General features: G+C 42.3%; 1 protein-coding gene across 1 annotated transcript in view; it reads right to left on the bottom strand.

Moving 5' to 3' along the window:
* Positions 1-4,525: 4,525 nt before the first annotated feature.
* The window catches only part of syndig1l (synapse differentiation inducing 1-like), a 33,415-nt gene continuing 19,913 nt past the window's right edge, over positions 4,526-18,027 (bottom strand). Inside the window, exons 3-4 of the mRNA XM_068708939.1 lie at positions 14,032-14,169; positions 4,526-7,550 (exon numbers count right to left, since the gene is read on the bottom strand). Of these exons, the coding sequence (XP_068565040.1) occupies positions 7,392-7,550; positions 14,032-14,169 (297 nt within the window). The 3' untranslated portion in view covers positions 4,526-7,391. The remainder of the gene's footprint in view (positions 7,551-14,031; positions 14,170-18,027) is intronic.

Here is an 18,027-nt window from a genome sequence, read left to right as displayed (position 1 = left end):
ATTACCTTTGGACAGAGTCATGCTAGCTGTTTCCCCCTGTTTCTAGTCTTTATGCTAAGCTAACCGGCTGTAAGACGAATCATATCTCAAAACATGTTGAACTATACCCGAGTAAAGCAAAGGCTTCACAAGTGTTCCATTCTAACAGTCCGCAGGCCCGTAAAAGCTGAATAATATAACTCGCAGTATGAATCTGTTATCCACATTGCTAACTGCTTTGTCAGCTTTTTACTTAATCTTATCTTCCAGAAAAAAAATATATATATGTTCCCTTCAGCTGCCCAGTTGCTTCCTCTGACCAACTTTCAATAGCTGTACATACACAGATTCCTCTGTTTCCCCCTCACTGACTCTGCTTTCCCTTTGCTTGCTTTTGAGTTGATAAATATATCTTTACAGAGGTATCTGGCTCCCTCCAGTCCTGGGGGCTTCAAAATCCATAACATTAGTTCCATCTTGCCCCCCCCCTCCCCTTGCTCAGAGACAAACTGACAAGTGCAGAACCAAGATAAAAGCCAAAGTTATGTGAAAACATTATTATGGGAAAACGCTTTCATTGCATTTGAATGGGCATTCCAGGAAACGCACAGCCTATACTCTCCGAGAGGTTATGGATGAGAGAACGTTTTTTTTTTTTTTTTTTTCTCTTCTCCGTATGAGAGGTTCCCAGGCAGACCTGCATTATTCACTCGCTCTTCAACAGCATTAACAGCCTGATATTTGCCCGCGTAAAGAAACTGCTGCTGCAAGGTAAACAACGATCCTGATGCAGCACTGAGAGGAAGACCGTTAACATGTTCAAATAATTGCACAATTTAATTCAAGAGCTCTCTCTCATGCATCTCCCCTTGACTCAAAACTCCCACAGATTTATTATTGTGCAGGCATTCCTGTAAGAGAGAAGTCGAGACTCACAATAAGCTTCCACGTTATTTCTTAAGATGCCTGAAATCAGTTACAGGTGCAATTTATGGTTCCGTGATTCCAATGATGTTTAGATTTGTCTTTCTGTGCGTTTTAGCATTTGCTGACTTACGAACACAAAGCAGCACTAATTCCACATTTGCTTCCACAACTGCTGCCAAACTACAGTGAGGATTTTGAGTCGCGTCTCTCAATAGTGCCGATATTTCCAGCTATTTCTCATGCATAACTGACAAATGCAGCACTTCTAATCTGTGTTATTCAGCAGGGACAGAATGTCCTTCCCTCCACCGAGGATTCCTGATTGAGAGAGATAAGTAAAATCAAATACACCCACAAAGAACATGCAGTCTAAATATAGAGACTGGTTGTGGCGGTGTAGGTACAGTTCCACAGCAGCGATCAGTTTGAAGATGGAATAAGTTTGCACCAAAGGTTTTTTTTTTTTCATCACCAGAATGCTTTTGTGATCTATCCGTAGCCTTGGGAACTGATATGAAAATGGAGCCAAAACGGCCTGGGACCCGGCTAGTCCTGTCATCTAAGATGAGAACGTTTAGAGAACGTTTAGAGAACGTTTAGAGAACGTTTAGAGAACTTAACATCTGCATGCTTTTCCGTTTTTTTTTTGTTTTTTTTTGTGGTTTGGGGCTTTTAAGATATTTAATTTCCTCTCAGCAGAAACCAGCCAGTGCCCACTAACTCACAAAGATATGTTGAAAACCAGCACCAGCTCATTGAGTTATTTTCATAAAGTGCCTGAGTCGCATAAGCTAAAATGAGCCTCTTTATCTGGGGTTGCAATCTGTCCAAAAACCTTTTAAATGCCCCAAGCTATTCCATTAAAAACCTTAAATTAGCACATCTTTCCTATCATTTTTTTGTTTTCTGATCAATGAAAAACTAAAGCTGCATCATGAACCTCTCCGAAAGCAGTAGCTTAAGTATTGATATTAGACAATTTATTTTTACAGCTGTAGGGAAATGACCTCCGTGGGAGGAGGCTTACTTGCTTGCATTTTATTTTACTCAGCTTCCTCGTTGGTATAAAATCCTTATAGGGTAAACAAACCTCTAAACGATCTTACAGCCCCAATCATCTGGCTGGTTGGGAAAACAATATGATTGCAAGCTAAAAAACATTCTATAGCATTCAGTCTCTTTCCTCCCCTGTCTGTCTCTTTCTTCTGGGTTACAAAAGCTTCTGTCTCCAACTCTCTAGGAAGAAGTTTACTGCAGTGAAAACAACTCGGTAGCTCAGAAAAGAATCCGACTCAGAAAACAATCAGTGAGTGACATGTGCAATGCAAGCTCTAATTAAAACACAACTTTTCGCACAGTGAAGAAGCTGATCCGCGTCTCCTTTTTTGCCCCAATCCGCCCGTGAACAGTTCTTGTCATGTGTGGCCTCATATAAAGTGGAGGCTTCCGGGGTATTGCACCATCCTTGAGTGAAATACAATAACCAATCTCAACAAATGCACTTGCAGAAAAAGACCGCAAGAAACAAGAGGGAAGCAAATAAAAAAACCCCCGGCTCATCCCTCTCCCGCGATAATCTTCGACATGATCCACTAATGCGGCCAAGACATGGTTGTTGAAACGATGAGGACCGACTCACACACTGTATGAGAGGAACCGGGGGAGTCAGACGCACTGCTTTTTAGAGTCAAATCTAAAAAAACAACGATATACTCTGTAATGATTGAAAGCTTGTGATGATTCTATTTGAAGCTCTGTAATAATAACAGGCCCCTTCTTCTGAAGGTCTAACTTCACAAATTATTTTGAAAGAGAGCATGTGAAATCCCTCTTGCACAAATCAGACAGACAACACCGGAGGACCAGAAAAAAATGTTTTCCTGCTCAGTCTTGTTTGCTCAGGAAAAGTCACTGAACGCTGGGAAACACAACAGTCTTCTTTTGATCTACGGCGCTTATTAATTCAATCTGCCTGTGTGTGTGTGTGTCTGGCGTTGAGCATAGCCCTGTTTAACATATCCCAGTGACGGGAAGGAAAAAAAAAAAAAAAAAGGTGGAAAATGATCTTTGTTTTGTTTTATATGAGCATTTCTCACCCCTGATGACAAGGCATGCGTCTCAACATTGTCTATTGTGGTGCAGCGTTCACTGACAAAGACGTCAACTTGTGACTCACTCCTTATTCTCTGATGAGTAATGAGAGCTCTTCCCCAGCTGGTGCTGCAGTCGCTTCCACCGCCGTCGTAGCGCGTAGCCTTCACTGGCGGGCCACGTTAAACCTACATAACCTCAGAATCAGCTCTGACACGGAACCATTCGGCCGCATGGAGGGTTTACCTCCTACCTACATGGGATGGATTGGATGGAAAATGTTTACTATTCCGTGGGATCGCGTGCATTTGTTAAGAACAGAAGGATGGATCCAGGCCATTAAAATGGCTGCTCGAGGTCCCGGTGGTCTTAAAGGCAGCCTATGCTATCATCAGCTAGCTAGGTAATGAGTAAGTTAGCGCTGCGTGTGATTCAGACCAATGACAGACTGGAGACAGCGAGCGTGATTACTGGCAGTGGCAGTTAAGCTGCGCCCGACTGAACTGAACCAATACTATTTAGTTTAGCTATCATTGGTGTGACCCCAATCCACCCTTTTAATGGCCCGGATCCATAATCTCCTTTTGTTCTTAGCAAAGTCACATGATCCCGCCGGAATATTAACCATTTTCCATCCGTCTCTTCTGCTGTTGGTGCAGTTTATTGCATAACAACTCATGTCCTGTCAGCTTTGGAGCTCTTGGCTCAGCGATTACTGACGGTGGCAAGCGAGCGGCGCTCGTTCGGCACCCTTTCGATAAGCTGCCGAGCTGAGCGGCACCACACAGCGGCGATCCGTCGGCAGTCGATAGACGCCTCCGCCGACTCGCTTTCAACTTGGCCTTGGGCCAAATTCCCTGGAAAAACCCACAGTAGAGAGAAGGCTGTCAAAGCGGTTTTGCCCCCTCAATAAAATAAATGAATGAGTTATGCTAACTGTGAGCATGTTTAATTACTTTCAGCTAACTAGTTGGCTAAACGTATTGGATAAATGGTTAAAATAGCTAAAAGTAGACTAAATGGTTGAAGCAATTGGGTAATAAGTAGGCTAAGTTTGGAAATCGTTGGTTAAAAGAGATAATAAACAGTTAAAATATGTCATCCAGATTATAATCCATTCATAAAAACATATTTAGGCGGCGTCGATGTTCTCTTCTGATGTAGCTGTCGGGGGTACAGACATAATACGCCACATACCAGGCAATTACAACCCACTAAAGCTCTGTTAGACTGCATAATTGTGACTCAAATCAAAATAATATAAAGGGACAGTGTGAAATGTCAGTTTGTCCTGTAGCTGCATTATTCAGTGTGTGAAATGTTAAGGTGAGTGCGGCTCTGCGTTTACGCTCAATAACCGCGATGGTGACAGCGGAACAGAGAAAGCGTCTCTCTCCTGCAGGCGGCTATGAGAACACTGCAGCCACACATTTCAGAGCTGCTCGTCCGTCTTTCTAGCGGAACCACCTACACGCCGTGACTCAGTCTGTGTTTTGCTATTGTTTTAAGGACAATTCAAGCATCTCAATTACTGGGCCAGCTCTCTCAGGTCGTGGAGGATTTTTGGGATATGAATCCGACTATAGAGCTTCACATTATATAAACCACAGAGAAAAAAACAAACATATTTTGCTTTTAAGAAAGGACATCCTTCCTTTCTGATTTATTTGTCATTACATTTGAACATGTCTTTATTTGCACTATGTACACGTTGCCTTGACACAAGATAGGAAAAAAAACAAATCCCCAAAACATAAACGTAAAAAAAAAAAAAAGTCATCTTCTTTAATTCGGCTTAAGAGCACGACACAAAGAGAGCACTATCACCCCGGCATTGAGGAATGCATTGAGCGAACGTGGATGTGTACATTAACTCATCACAATGAGAAGGAAATAACGGCAGTGAAACCCGCATACTGTCGTAACACATTGCACAATACCAGGTTGCCAAAGAAGCCAGATAAAAACACATAATTTTGAATGACACGCTACATAACACAAAGCATGTTCATCGTTATCAGCAATACAACTTTCTCGACGCACAGAGTCTTTCAGTATAGATACAGTGATGACGGTGATCTGTGCATTCACTGACGTGGAATCTGTAGGCTCCGCCGGAACGCGTGGTCCGAAGGGGTCAGGGGTTGTGAGGCCGAACATATACGGTGTAATGACCAGCTTTTCAGATGTGCAGAAACTCAATGAGGCGAATGACGGGGCCCCAAACAAAACACCTGGAAAACCAACCAGCATTCAGCTCCTGACTGCCCTTGTTGTTTATTCATACAGGCAGCCAAAAATAAAGTTCCAAAGAAAAGCTTGGGAGTCTTAGCTGCAGCTTTTTATTCAAGCGAAGCGCACTGGAAACTTCCCCCTGGTGGAGAGTGTGGGCAATAATCACTCTTCATTAGTACAGCAGAACCGACTTACATGGTTATTTTAAAATGTTCACAGAGCCGAGGATGTGTTAATGGATTGTTTACTTGCAGGGTTTGACAGCAACCAGCGACGCCAAAAGTGGCTTATTAGGGAAATTAATGTGGTTGTGCTATTTTAGGGCTATGCTCCAGAGAGTACGCATTCCTTCAGGAAAAAAAAAAAAAAAAAGTCATTACGGGGAGCTAATTGTGCACTATGTATGTCAGGTATGACTAATGCAGGACCTGACGTCACCTCTTGAGGCTTGAGCTGCAACACAACAACACAAACCTAAATCTCTGTAATCAATAATCCCTTCATACAAAGAGAATCTGTGAACTTGTCTGCCGAGTGTCTGTCTCTCAACTTGAGTAACACTTCTTGAAATTCTGAAGGAAACAAATTGAAGTGTCTCAATGCTTTATTACTATGGAATACCCTCTGTTTTAACTGCTGAATTGGGGAATGTGATTTTAAGCATTGCACAAAATATGAGCCTCTTCACAGCCTGATCAATTTTAATTGAGGCTGTTTTTATTATGAACTGACAAAAAACAAGTTCTACATCCAATCAATCATGCGTAGCAGTTACACTGCCGGCATAGCTAGAGTCATGCAAAGAATAATTGATTACAGATTAATTCAAAGCTGTCAGACTGCGACACTCATACGCACAACCCTGGAGGATATGTAAGGCCTGCCTTTTAATGACATTATTTACCTGATTTATAACTTCCTCGCCCGTTGTGGTGCCTGATGTTTCGCTTCAAACTGCCCCTCCAGATGCAGAGTTTTCGAGAGACACTGCACACCCGTTTCCCCTGAAATTCCGGACCATCTGGCCAACTCGCATTACGGTGCTTTACTTCAAAGGCTATAAATGAACATTCCTTAAAGCGAGATCAATCAAGGTGCCTTTAGACAGCAGGGAACACAAAAAGACAAACGTAAAAACAAAGCACATTTGCATGTACGCAGGCAAACCGTATCTGGCGTGGACAGATATTGTTAGATTTAATGTCTTTGACGGATGGACACCTCCTCAGAGGTAAAACACAGGCCTGAGGCTCCATCGAGATTCTTTTTATTCATGCCAGTGCATATTGTTCACTGAGACAGAAACGGCCTCTAATCATGTTTGAGCATTTTTTTCTTTTTCCTCTTGGAGCGTTATTGTCCTTTGATTGAAATTATAATCAATAGTTCTGTTTTTGTTTTTTGTTTTTCTGAGGTTTCTCCAAAAACAAAAGTCCTCCTTTGTCATGATTTAAGAAAATGTGAGCGTGGTCATCTACTGTGAGGCAGGCGGCCCAGAGACAAATGGCAGCCATGGTATTTTTGAGTCGATGAGGGCAGCTCATGGTCTATTAAAGACAGTCCTGGGTGGCACACTGAGATGACAGGAGATCCACAGAGAGGCTCCAATTTTAACTGCAGCTCAAATGACGACGACGACGACGACGACACAGAGTTGGTTTAAGAGTGATGTGCATTGATTTCTAACCCTCCGCCACCTCTGCTCTTTAATAACTGCTTAAGTGAGCGGCGTTATTGTCTCAGTCTTTCCTCCTCAGTGTGTCTGTAAGGGTCTTGGAAGTTAAAAACCAGCCAAAAGAGGATGAAGCCAATAGGGGGTAAAAAGTCAATGGGATGCAAACTGGACTCCAACATGGAATACATCCATTTCTTAAACCCTCTCCCTGTCTCAACAACAACAACAAAAAAAACTTTCTCCATCCCCAATTCCCCCTCGTCTCACCCTCCAGCTTGACCTCTCTCCAGTCAGTGTGGCTAATCTTGGCTGACTGAGGGCCTGTAGGGAGAGAGAAGCTGGAGGGAAACGAAGGCGGAGGGAAAGACTGTACATCCCCCGAAAAAAACTTTTCCGCGAAGTCTGCAGGAGCAATGCCGTTCCCACGAGGCGGTTGTTCTCAACCTGGGCTCCCCGGAGGTGTGTCGGAGGGAAGGTGCGGCTGCTATATGTGTCCTGGTTTAGAAAGGTAGGCAATGAGAGCTACCACCACCCCCACATACACACCGGTGCCTATAGTGATGGAGAGGGCAGCAAGGAACAAAGCACGTCTGGAGGCGATGTTGGCCATTGGGAAGTCACCTTTGTTCACTGCCTTGGTGGTCTGGGAAGGAAGAAATGCAAGAGAAGAAGAATGTCAGACACAGTTTAGAGGGAGGACCTCAGGAGAAAGAGCGACCTATTTTTCAAAAGAACCATAATTACAGAAGCTGTCTATTATTTTGCGGTGGTCTGAGGGAAACATGCAACTGGAGGGTGGCCCCATTGACCGAGCCGCTCAGCGTAACCCAGGAGAGCTCATCCCGCATGACGGGACTAAAAAAATGGCAATTAGTGTGAAAATGTCAAGGACTGGAGGTTCTGGTCATATCGGCTTCTGGTCATATCGGCTGCCGTTTATCTGAATCATAAACGACATCTGAGAAAAGCAGATTTATCATAATTTCTCATTAAAGGGAGAAAGAAAGAAAGAAAAAAAAAAAACCTGACAAAGAGCTGCAGAGATACAAAACATCTTTCACAGGCAAATCAATAATATGAAAAGTACATTTTGAAAGTGCTGCTATTGTTTGGAAACTATTATGGAAGAACTTCATCAACAACTTATGCTAAAAGGTGAAAGATAAACATCGTAATGCCTTCTAAAACAGGTCAGTAAAAGGCAAGTTCTTTATGTGCTCTTCTTTTATAAGACAACAACCCCCATCAGCATGACCTACTTACCAAGTATTTAAGGTTATAGTGCATTTTTACAACCCACTATAGGCGCATACGGATCCTCTGTGGGTGGTTGTATTAACCATTCTGCTTAAATAACAGCTGTTTTACTCCGACAGACCGCAGTATGATAACAACTGAAATCTTTTAGTGCAGAGTCGGGTGATGGTTCTCACCGAGTTCGTCGCCCCTTTAACTTTGCATTAACATTGCCAGAACTATTGATCACAGCAGCCTTTGAAGTTCCTCTTTAATATATTAAGAGCATGGATGGAGCAGCAAACAACTGTTGGCGAGGTGAAGATATGGTGGAGTGATCTACCTGAGCAGGGAATGAATGTGCTCTCCCTCTGTGTGTGTGTTCTCCACTCTGTGCTTTGTTTACGGGCCGCTCTGCGCTGCCCTCATACGACAGGTACAGCTGATAACGACTTCCAGGACCAACACCGTTGTCGCGGAAGCGTAGCCCCCCCCCCCCCTTCGGTTCCCCTCCAGCACCTTAAAGGTGCCCTGTAGTAGAGTTTTTATTGTAAACAGTATTTCTAATATGTAATAAGACCATTCGATAAAGCATCAAGTCCCTGTTAATGAGTGAGACAAAGTAGCTAAGCAGAGCTTTTTTTATTAGCCGGGTAGGACACATCAGCTATGTAACTGGTGCTTCAAGGGTGCCTGCTTGCTGCTTGTGTTATTCCATACTGGATATGAGTACTTTGCTTGAAGATTGAACAATCAATAGTGGTTTCTCTTGTACATCCTGCCCATTGTTGATGTGTTTACACTGCTGCTGGTTCTGAGTATCTTCTAACCGGCTTACTATTTGAATGAACTTGCTTGCCAGGAGGGAAATGGGATGAAGAGAGTTGCTGTTTTGATTTGTTGTTTTCATTCTCATAGCGGAATAGAGTGGAAGTTTGAATTCTTACAGTGGTTTTTTTTGGGACTTTGTATTTTCTATCTCCAGTGTCTTCCCCCTCGACTAACTTCTGTTCTAGATCTAATTAGATTCGATGGTGTCAATGCACAACTATAATGCACTCTACCTGTAACACTATTGAGCTGAATGTTTGCCAGAGCACTTTGAAATGTAGCGTGTGCAAAATGACCTTCATTACTAATGCTAATGGAGCTGATGTATTTGGATGTGATGAAGCAGACATCAGATCTCCAACTCTGAGGCCACGGACATTTTTTTTTTTTTACAAAAATCAGCTCCAAACATTTTGGAAGCGGAGCTTGAAATAAAAAAGACAAGGTGACGTTTGTTGTTCACGGCTGAGGTTAAGAGGGATTGAGACTGCTGGTCGGATGCAGTCTGCTGTGATGATGATTTTGTATCTGGCAGTGGTGATGAATAGAAAAATAAACCCCAAAGCAAGGCTCTACGCAAATCAAAAATGTAATTTTTGCTCACAAGCTCTCAGACTGTGGACAGAACCGGATCAAATGAGGATTCTTTGCAGGATGCCTAACCTTACTCATCGTCACAGAATGAGGACTTTGGAATCGAGCCACTGCTTTTCCTCATTGAGAGGAGCCAGCTGGTTCAGGTACCTGACCCTGTTGCTCCTTTATTTTTAGCTGTGCTCTGCATGGCAAACTGAAGGGAGAGCCTGAGGTAAATAGAGAGACTAACAGGTAGTTAATCTCGCAGTGTTCAGTAACGAACGGCTCGTACGCAGGCTCCATGTCAAACTAATTTCTATAAAGATGTTTTTGGTTTTAATCTTATACATATTTTATATTAACTGATGCCTTTTCATTTGTACATTGTACCAAGAATTATTGAGAAAATACTGTATTATTCATAGCCTCTGCCCATTTGCACTACAGTCATGCGAACAGGAACAGAGCAGCCGCTCCAGACAGCGAACCAACTCCCATCTAGTCTCTATTTCCTCCCATTTGGCTCTGCATGCTGGATCTTTCTGTCTGTACTTTTCCAGCAAGTTAACTCAGTACGACGGATGCAAATTACAGCCGACACAACGTGTGACGTGGCCTGGGTTTTAATATTCAAATAATAAGACAGAGATGGCACATTTCCCCTGCAAAATACTGCAAAGAAAAGCAAATGCAGAAAGGACAGATACCTTTACCTGTAATGGCTACTCACTCATTTCAAGTGGTTCATGTTTGTTTCAGTGGAAACGGATCTTAATTGTCACGTTGCATGTCACCCTGTTAGGGTTGTCTTTATCCTTCATTTTTTTTTTTTCAGTGGAGAAAAAGAAAACAGTGTCTTGCTTACACTGACAAGCTGACGCTGGCACAGACTCAACTGTCTGAATCCCTCTAGCACTGTGCTATAGGCGCAATACACAATCCTCATGAAGCAGTCAGCTTTGCATCTCACAGCGTTTTTTTGAGCTCAGCAGTGTATCGACAGAATAGTAAATAAATAATAAATATAAAAAAAAAGATCAATTTTCCATTTTCAGTGGTTGTTACATACTGAAAAACACACTACACATGGGGTCTTTCCCACTGCGCACCACATGTTTCATTAGTGCCAAGAAGGATTAGAAGACAATGCCTAATAGTCCAAGACAAAGACAGGCAGATGAGAGCCAGAGAGAAAGACTCTTTAGACAAAAGCCTGGAAAGGTCAGGAATAAAATCTTGAAAAGGGACAGAGCCTTTAGCTTCCATGTCAATACTGTAATTATTGAAACAAAAGCACAGTTAAGGGAGGAGGGGGGGGCCTTATGGGAAATTAGGTTGGAGTTTGCTTTCAGACGTTTTGACAATGTATTGCGACCCCACAGCAAGGTCTTTAGAAAGAGAGAGTCCTAAAAAAAAGAGTGTTATGTGACACTGGGCAGTTTAATTGTCCGCATCACTGGCAGGAAGCAGAGCTGAAGGGCACGTGATCCTGTAATTGCTCCACTGAAAGCATTTATTAATCAACTGCTTTATCTATCATTTTTGCAAATAATTAAATTACAGCATGTTGTTGCTCTTGAGGGGCATGACTCTGAAACACTAAATATAACGATGCAATAATGTGGACAAGACAGAGGAGTGCAGAGGGTTGAGAGTGTGTGTGCTCATGCCCTCTCCTCCGTCAGCATCAGATTTATATTATGTACCGTATATATATATATATATATATATATATATATATATATATACAGTATGTTGTTGTGGGGATTTTTTTCCTTGAATCCCCTTGAGAGGAAAATGGTGAGAAGCATTAAGGCTTTATCTCCGCAACCTTGACAAAGTGATTGAATTGTGGTGTCATAGAAAAGAAGATAGCATCTAAGACTTAGCTGCATGTAGACTCACATCGGGACGCGCTCTTATAACAGGTTTCTCTTCCAAATAAACAACGCGCAACGCCACAAAATGTCTCTCTTCCTCCTTCTGTGTCTGTCTTTCCACCTCCACCACACAGAAACGCGTACAGATACATAAACTGTCTCAAAAATAATTAGCTCATCAATTTTTTCATCCATTATGATGACTTGCGTGCTGTAAAATAACTTCAAGGGAGTCTTATTAATATAAAATGTAAATGACTGTAATGTAATGTAATATCGCGAAAGGAATCGCTGCTCCTCAAGTCTGCAGTCTGAGGCCCGGATGTCTCTGAGCTGAGAGAAACATTCATCAGCATCTCTAAACAAAACACTCACCCTATTAGTGGCAATAATTGAAACTCAATTCTGCTTCTCAATCAAATGCTTAAAGCTAATCCCCCCCCCCCCCCCCCCCCCCAGATTCATTATCAGTGGTTTGTGTGTGTGGGGGCGGTAAACGCTGCATCCTAAAATAGTAAAGCACTATTTGCCGTAAAGACGTTACACAGAATTAAAGATGTAGTCTTTGGCAAATTCAAATCAGGATATGAATGCAGGTCTATTTCGGTCGCTGATGCCCTCGCTCGATCTCTCCTTGGGAGGTCATGCAGCGGCTCTCTCCCGTTTTTCACCAGGTCTGACCTTCCATTGAGACAAAAACACTATTGATCTGCCGTCCACAGACTTTATTACAGCCGCTAAGCTGTTTGTTTGTAAATGCCCGCGGAGTAAGCGGCCAAGCTGATGTGTTATCAATTCTAAACTTTTCGTCTCGGCTCAATCTGCTGCCCTTGTCTAATCCCATAATGCATCTGCATGCACTGACCTACGAAGGCAGAGAGTAGTGACGCCTCAAAACACGGACAGTTGGGGAATAAGCGTTTTTTTAGGCTAGTTAGCCGTTAGCCACGGTGCAGATAAGGTGTTCTACCTTAATTCTGCACTTTGATGTTGTTGCCGGGTACAGATCCCTACTCTCTTCTCTCAGTACGGATGGGGCAGAGTTCACAAGTTCACTGTTAAAAACGTACAATATCCTTGTGCTAAATCCCGCAGAATTAATTCATTTAGTTTGGGGGGGGGGGGGGGGGGGGGCTCCCTGAACTATTAAATTAAATGAAGACCAGTGAAGTGGGTTATTAAGCTATAAAATGAAGCGATCCCAGACTCCCACTATATCTTTTCCTGACAGCTCTTCTGGACGCCATGCACCTTCTAAAGGAGGGAGATTGGCAGAAAAGCCATCCATCCCTAAACACAGCCATCACTTCCCCATAATTACCCAGGAAGAATCAAATTAGCTCCTGACAAGATAATTCACTGACTGCCTTCATCTGCCTCGGACTACTCCCCCCCCCCCCCCGCGGATAAGTCTGCTAAATGTTTAAGCTTTTGATAAGAATTTATAGTCAAAAACAGGACCATTTACTGAACAGCTGTCGGTAGTGTGTTCACAGTGTGTGTTTTAGATGTGCTTTTCAACATACAGTGGGTGACAGCTGGCTGTTGATGGTGCACTTATAAGAAAGAATTGATGAGCGACAAGACAAGTAACGACCCCTCCGCTCTTTGTTTGACTGACACCTCATCATCGGAGGTGGTTCCCACATAGAAAAAGAGAGAGGAAGTCCAGTCGTCGTGCAGATTGCCGTTTGTCAGCTTCAAAAAGAACAGAGTTGCCTCGTCATACCGTGACAGGTCACAGTGGCTTTGTTAACCGCTGTCTCTACAGTTCATAATAATCTGGCTTTATCTCTCCATCAAAGTAGAAATATCTGTCAAGGCAATATTGTGTTGTCTATTACCCATTAAGGTATTTAACATCCAAGCTGTGGATACCATCTGAAGTTGTGCATGAAAGCCAGAGAGATGTACGGTTCAAAGTTTCCCAGAGAAAATCCAAAGTACTTAGCACTTTTAGTGTGTTTTCATGCATTTCTTCCCACAAATAGCGCCGCTTAAACGACAGCTCAACCAAGGCTGCTCAATGTGTCTGAGTGCTCATCGCCTTTAATAAGCCGGCACACCTGTAATTGCGTTCGTGTTCAATCCTCTTGAAAACACAACTAGTTCAAAAGGCTGTCTCTCGCCTTGGTATTTTGATCACCTCTTTTTGGGAGTTTGCAAATAGAGGCTTGAAAGTGATTCATATGCTCTTCCGAAAGGTGGCTTTCAGCCCGTTTTGCAGAGCATCAAGCAGCCATTACGGATTGGCCTTGATTTATTGATGGGTTGCCCAGTAAAAAGAGTCCTTGCGTTGGCAGTGAGAGTCTTTTTTTTTTTTATATGTGATAGGCCTTCATCTTTTGGTGATGAGTCATAGAGCTGAGTGTGCGCATGTCCGCGTACATGTCTACAAATTCACGAGGACGTGTGTTTGTGTGTGGGAGGATGCACCTGCTTTACGTTAGACCTCCACAAACAGATGCAGTATCACTCAGCAGCATGTGTGGCCCACCGCAATTCTGGGGGCGTCTGCATTGCATGCATGTGTTCGCGCGTGTGTGTGTGTGTGTGTGTGTGTGTGTGTGTGTGTGTGTGTGTCTGCGCGTCTGTCCTCACCCCCTGTGAGAAGTAAAACGCTGCGATCCCCAAAGGCCAGAAACAGCAGAGCATGGAGAAGATGGCCAGGCCCAGGTGGTCTCGTGGAGGGACCACTATGAAGTTGTCCTCGCTCTCGCTGTCGCTGGAGCAGTCCGTCTGCAGAGAACAACTCAGGTCAGAACACACACATCCGGTTTGTGTCCTGAACAATGAACAAATGTTCCAATTCATGAGTGATGATGTAGAAGTGAACAAACAGGCGGGTAGATGTAGTTTGACATTTTGGGGAATAGAAGAGAGACGATCGATACCTCACTCACGGTTGTACGGTAAATGTACTACAGCCAGCAGCCGGTTAGCTTAACTTAGTTTAGCATAAATACTGGAAACCAAAGGGAAACTGCTAGCCTTGTTCTGTCCAAAGGCAACGAAATCTGCCCATCAGATTGTTTAAAGCAAAGAGACACTTCACCCCAACATCGATTGTTTTGAGTTGGCTAGTTTTGGAGATTTTGGCTTCAGAGATATCTGCCTTCTCTCCAATATAATGGGACTCGGCTTGTGGTGCTGAAAGCGCCAAAAAGAAACTTGTTCTTTCGACCGAAGTTCCTCCATGAAACTTCACAACAAAGTCCGTGGATTAACTTGAGTAACTGGGTCATGATTCTTGGACAGAGACATTGCTGTTGAGTTTTCAAATGTATTTTCTTTTTGGTGTTTTGAGTAGTCCCATTATATTTGAGAGAAGGCAGATATTTCTATGGCAGATATGTCCAAAACTAGGCAACTCAAACCAAAACAGTCTCGACTGAAGTATGTATTTTGTTGGATTTTTGGTAAACATTTCATATTTACACTGTCTGGATTAAATGAACAAGATACATTGTGTTGATTACTGAGCTTTTGAAGTGCTGGTAGTCTGATTTTGTTACCATTGCGTAGTGTCAGTCTAGCTGTTTTCTTTTGTTTCCAGTCAGATAACTACTGGCTGAAGCTTCATAATTTGAGCATACAAACAGTGGTCTCAATCTTCTCATCAAGCTCTTGACAAGAAAATTAAAAGGCGCATACTTTCCAAACTATTCATTGACAGCAAACCCTTCATAATTATTTGCAACTTCAGAAAAGACCCCCATCCCAGATACATAGTTTGGTGTTTTTTATTCTTCCCTCATGTCACATCTTGTAATTAATATTTGCAGCACCGCTACAAAAGCTGTAGCATCCTCTGTTAACACGGTCAGTGCGTCCATTTCCTGTGAAGTTTAGAAATGGTTTTGATCATTGGTCAAGTTGATGTGAAGACAAGCAAGTGGACTGAGGCAGATTTCCTTGTAAAAGATGAAAGGAAAAGTTTTTCTTTATCCGTGTACGGGTTGAGGTGATTTTTGAGTCGACTGAGAGGAGAAATAATCTGCGTTCACTGAAAAAGAAAAAAGCCATTTTGTGTAATGGGAAACAAAACATAGACGAGTCGCTGCATGCCGGATCATTTCGTTCCCCGTAATGTCACAGCTCGTATTCATGGACTTTTTGTGATGGCCCATTAGTTTCTCATTAGTTTTGAGATATGCAGATTCTTACATTTTGGCATCCAAACAACAGATGGCGTTAAAAAAAAGAAAAAAAGAAGCTACGGTTGATACGGTTGAAGGTGCACTTCATTTTAAATGTGAAATAGTTATGAATCAAACACACCTCCTCCCTAAAGCTTTATGAAACTATTTCACGCTCCACGCAACGTTCCTCACATGAAACTGAAATGCCTTCAGCAAAAGAGAATTGACACTCACACATCTGCATACTGTTTCGGGGGGTTCTCAGTCGTGAACCGCGGCTCAACAGATCAGGGTGTATAACAAATTTCAAAGTTTGTTTTTCATGACCGCATTTGGCCAAACAACCTTTAAGGTACGTACATGTGAAGTGTACCCCCCCCCCCCCCCCCCACACACACACACACACACACACACAACAAAGGCAAGACTAAGAATAGAGATTTATTTTCCAGGGTGCCTGTAATGAAAAGAAATCACAGATTGAGGCCGAGGTTTCTATACAAGCCATTAAGCCGCATCCTTCACACATCATCCTGTTTGAAGGATGATCCAGCATGAGGGCGGAACATGACAAATAAATGAAAGAAATCAAGGCTAACAATATCCTGTTGTATCACAGAAAATGAGTTCAACATGAAGCTGAATATTTCATCATATCCGACGGGGAAAATATGGCAAAACATGGGGACATTATCAAAAGTCCAATCATCACGTTTAAGATGGGAATCTGACAAAAAGGAAACGCTCGTCCTTCATTTTCATTGAGCAATCCGACGTCTTATTTTTGTCAGTATTTTCATTACAACTCTTAATCCCTTCGTGTGTTTGTGTTGTTTGTGTGGTTGTTGTGCATCTGATGAGTTTGGCTTTCAAACACAAAGATGACAGCGTCTGCTCCTCGACCATATAATTGATATCTTACCATAGAAGCCAAGCAAAGCTGCAGTCTGCCCCGGTGTGCGCTGGCCTCGGGCCTGCTGTTGTTGTTTTTGCTCTAAAATACATTTTGCCTAACTGGCACTAGGCTTGTGTCTCCCTTTTACTTCTGAATTTTCAAACTTCTCTGAGTTAAATGAATGCAATAAAATCCATTTTCTTTTACTGGTAAAGCATTATAAAAATACTAACAATATAAACATACTTCTAATGCGTTTTAATCTGCTTATAGAACTGTATGCTGGTAGTTAGGAGCACAAAGTAATTTAGAATGACTTTAATTATACGGTTAGGTATCATTATGCTTTATGATTGGAAGCTTGAAGTAATGTAAAAAATAATATAGTTAAATCTATGCGAGAACAACAATCAAAATGTTCACTTCAGCAAACAATGAACACTTAGCACTTAGATTAACATATAATCACATCATAATGCATTATAACACTGATTATAATTCATTGTAAAAATAGGATGATTTATTACAACTATGGTAATTATAATACACTGCATTTATGAATCAGATACTAAACCTAATGACCTTATTATGATTATTGTTATAAATCATTATGAATATTCATGAATACTTATAAGCATAGTTACACGTTCCTATAAGCAGTTTATAAAGCATTATAATTATACTTGTAATCTGCTTATTGACATTGACATCATAGAAAATGAAATGTGTTTTTACTGTTTTTCTGTAAACAGTAAAGACAGTCAGTGAGAGTGCAGCGTTATGGTGTTTGCTTTGTATTAAAAGTTAAATTACTCTGGGTGAGAGTGTTGGGAATTAATTTGCTTTGAGCGGTGAAAACCTTTTCAATTAGTTTTAATATCATGTGGCCCTTATAGTCATGTTGCCTGATTGATGGTGGGGATTACTGGGTGGGTGGTTAAAATGTGTGGGGGCCCTGCCCACTATAGGGAAAACACACACGCACACACACACACACACACACACACACACACACACACACACACACACACACACACACACTCTAATTTAATCCAAAAAATAGGCATCCTAGAGGACAAAACCAGTATAATAAACTCCAAAAATGAATGTGCGAGCAAAAACTTTCTAATCCGTCTGTGCAGCCTCAGACAATGCCACTCTGTGTTGTCAAGCTGAGAAGCTTATGAATCTGTTAAAAGCTGTGGACACAGACCCCTGCCGAGAGGATCGATATATATATATATATATATGTTCATTCTCTTCATAATGCAATGCGGAGACAACAAAAAAAAAAAAAGGTCATAGCACACGAGCATTATGCAGCCCACATTCTGCACATTGTCATTCTGCATTCATGGCCTTAAGCAAGCGCTGTAGCACAATCTCTCCAGCGCGAGCCCTGCCCTGCTCTGTGCCTTGGAGCTTACTGACAATATCTGCGCAGCCTTCTGGCTGTTTGGAGAATGAAACCATACATCATCTGGGGATACCGGCTATTTGGTTAGCTTAGGCTATCGGGGGAACGGGGGAGAGAGAGAGAGAAGCGGAGGAAGTAAGAGT

Source organism: Cebidichthys violaceus, unplaced genomic scaffold (genome assembly GCF_023349555.1).
Source record: "Cebidichthys violaceus isolate CVI_PGR_0920_01 unplaced genomic scaffold, fCebVio1.0.p SCAF_14, whole genome shotgun sequence".
Classification (NCBI taxonomy): Eukaryota; Metazoa; Chordata; class Actinopteri; order Perciformes; family Stichaeidae; genus Cebidichthys; species Cebidichthys violaceus.
The sequence above is the reverse complement of the archived record's forward strand: the minus strand, read 5'-3'. Positions and strand labels throughout refer to the sequence as shown.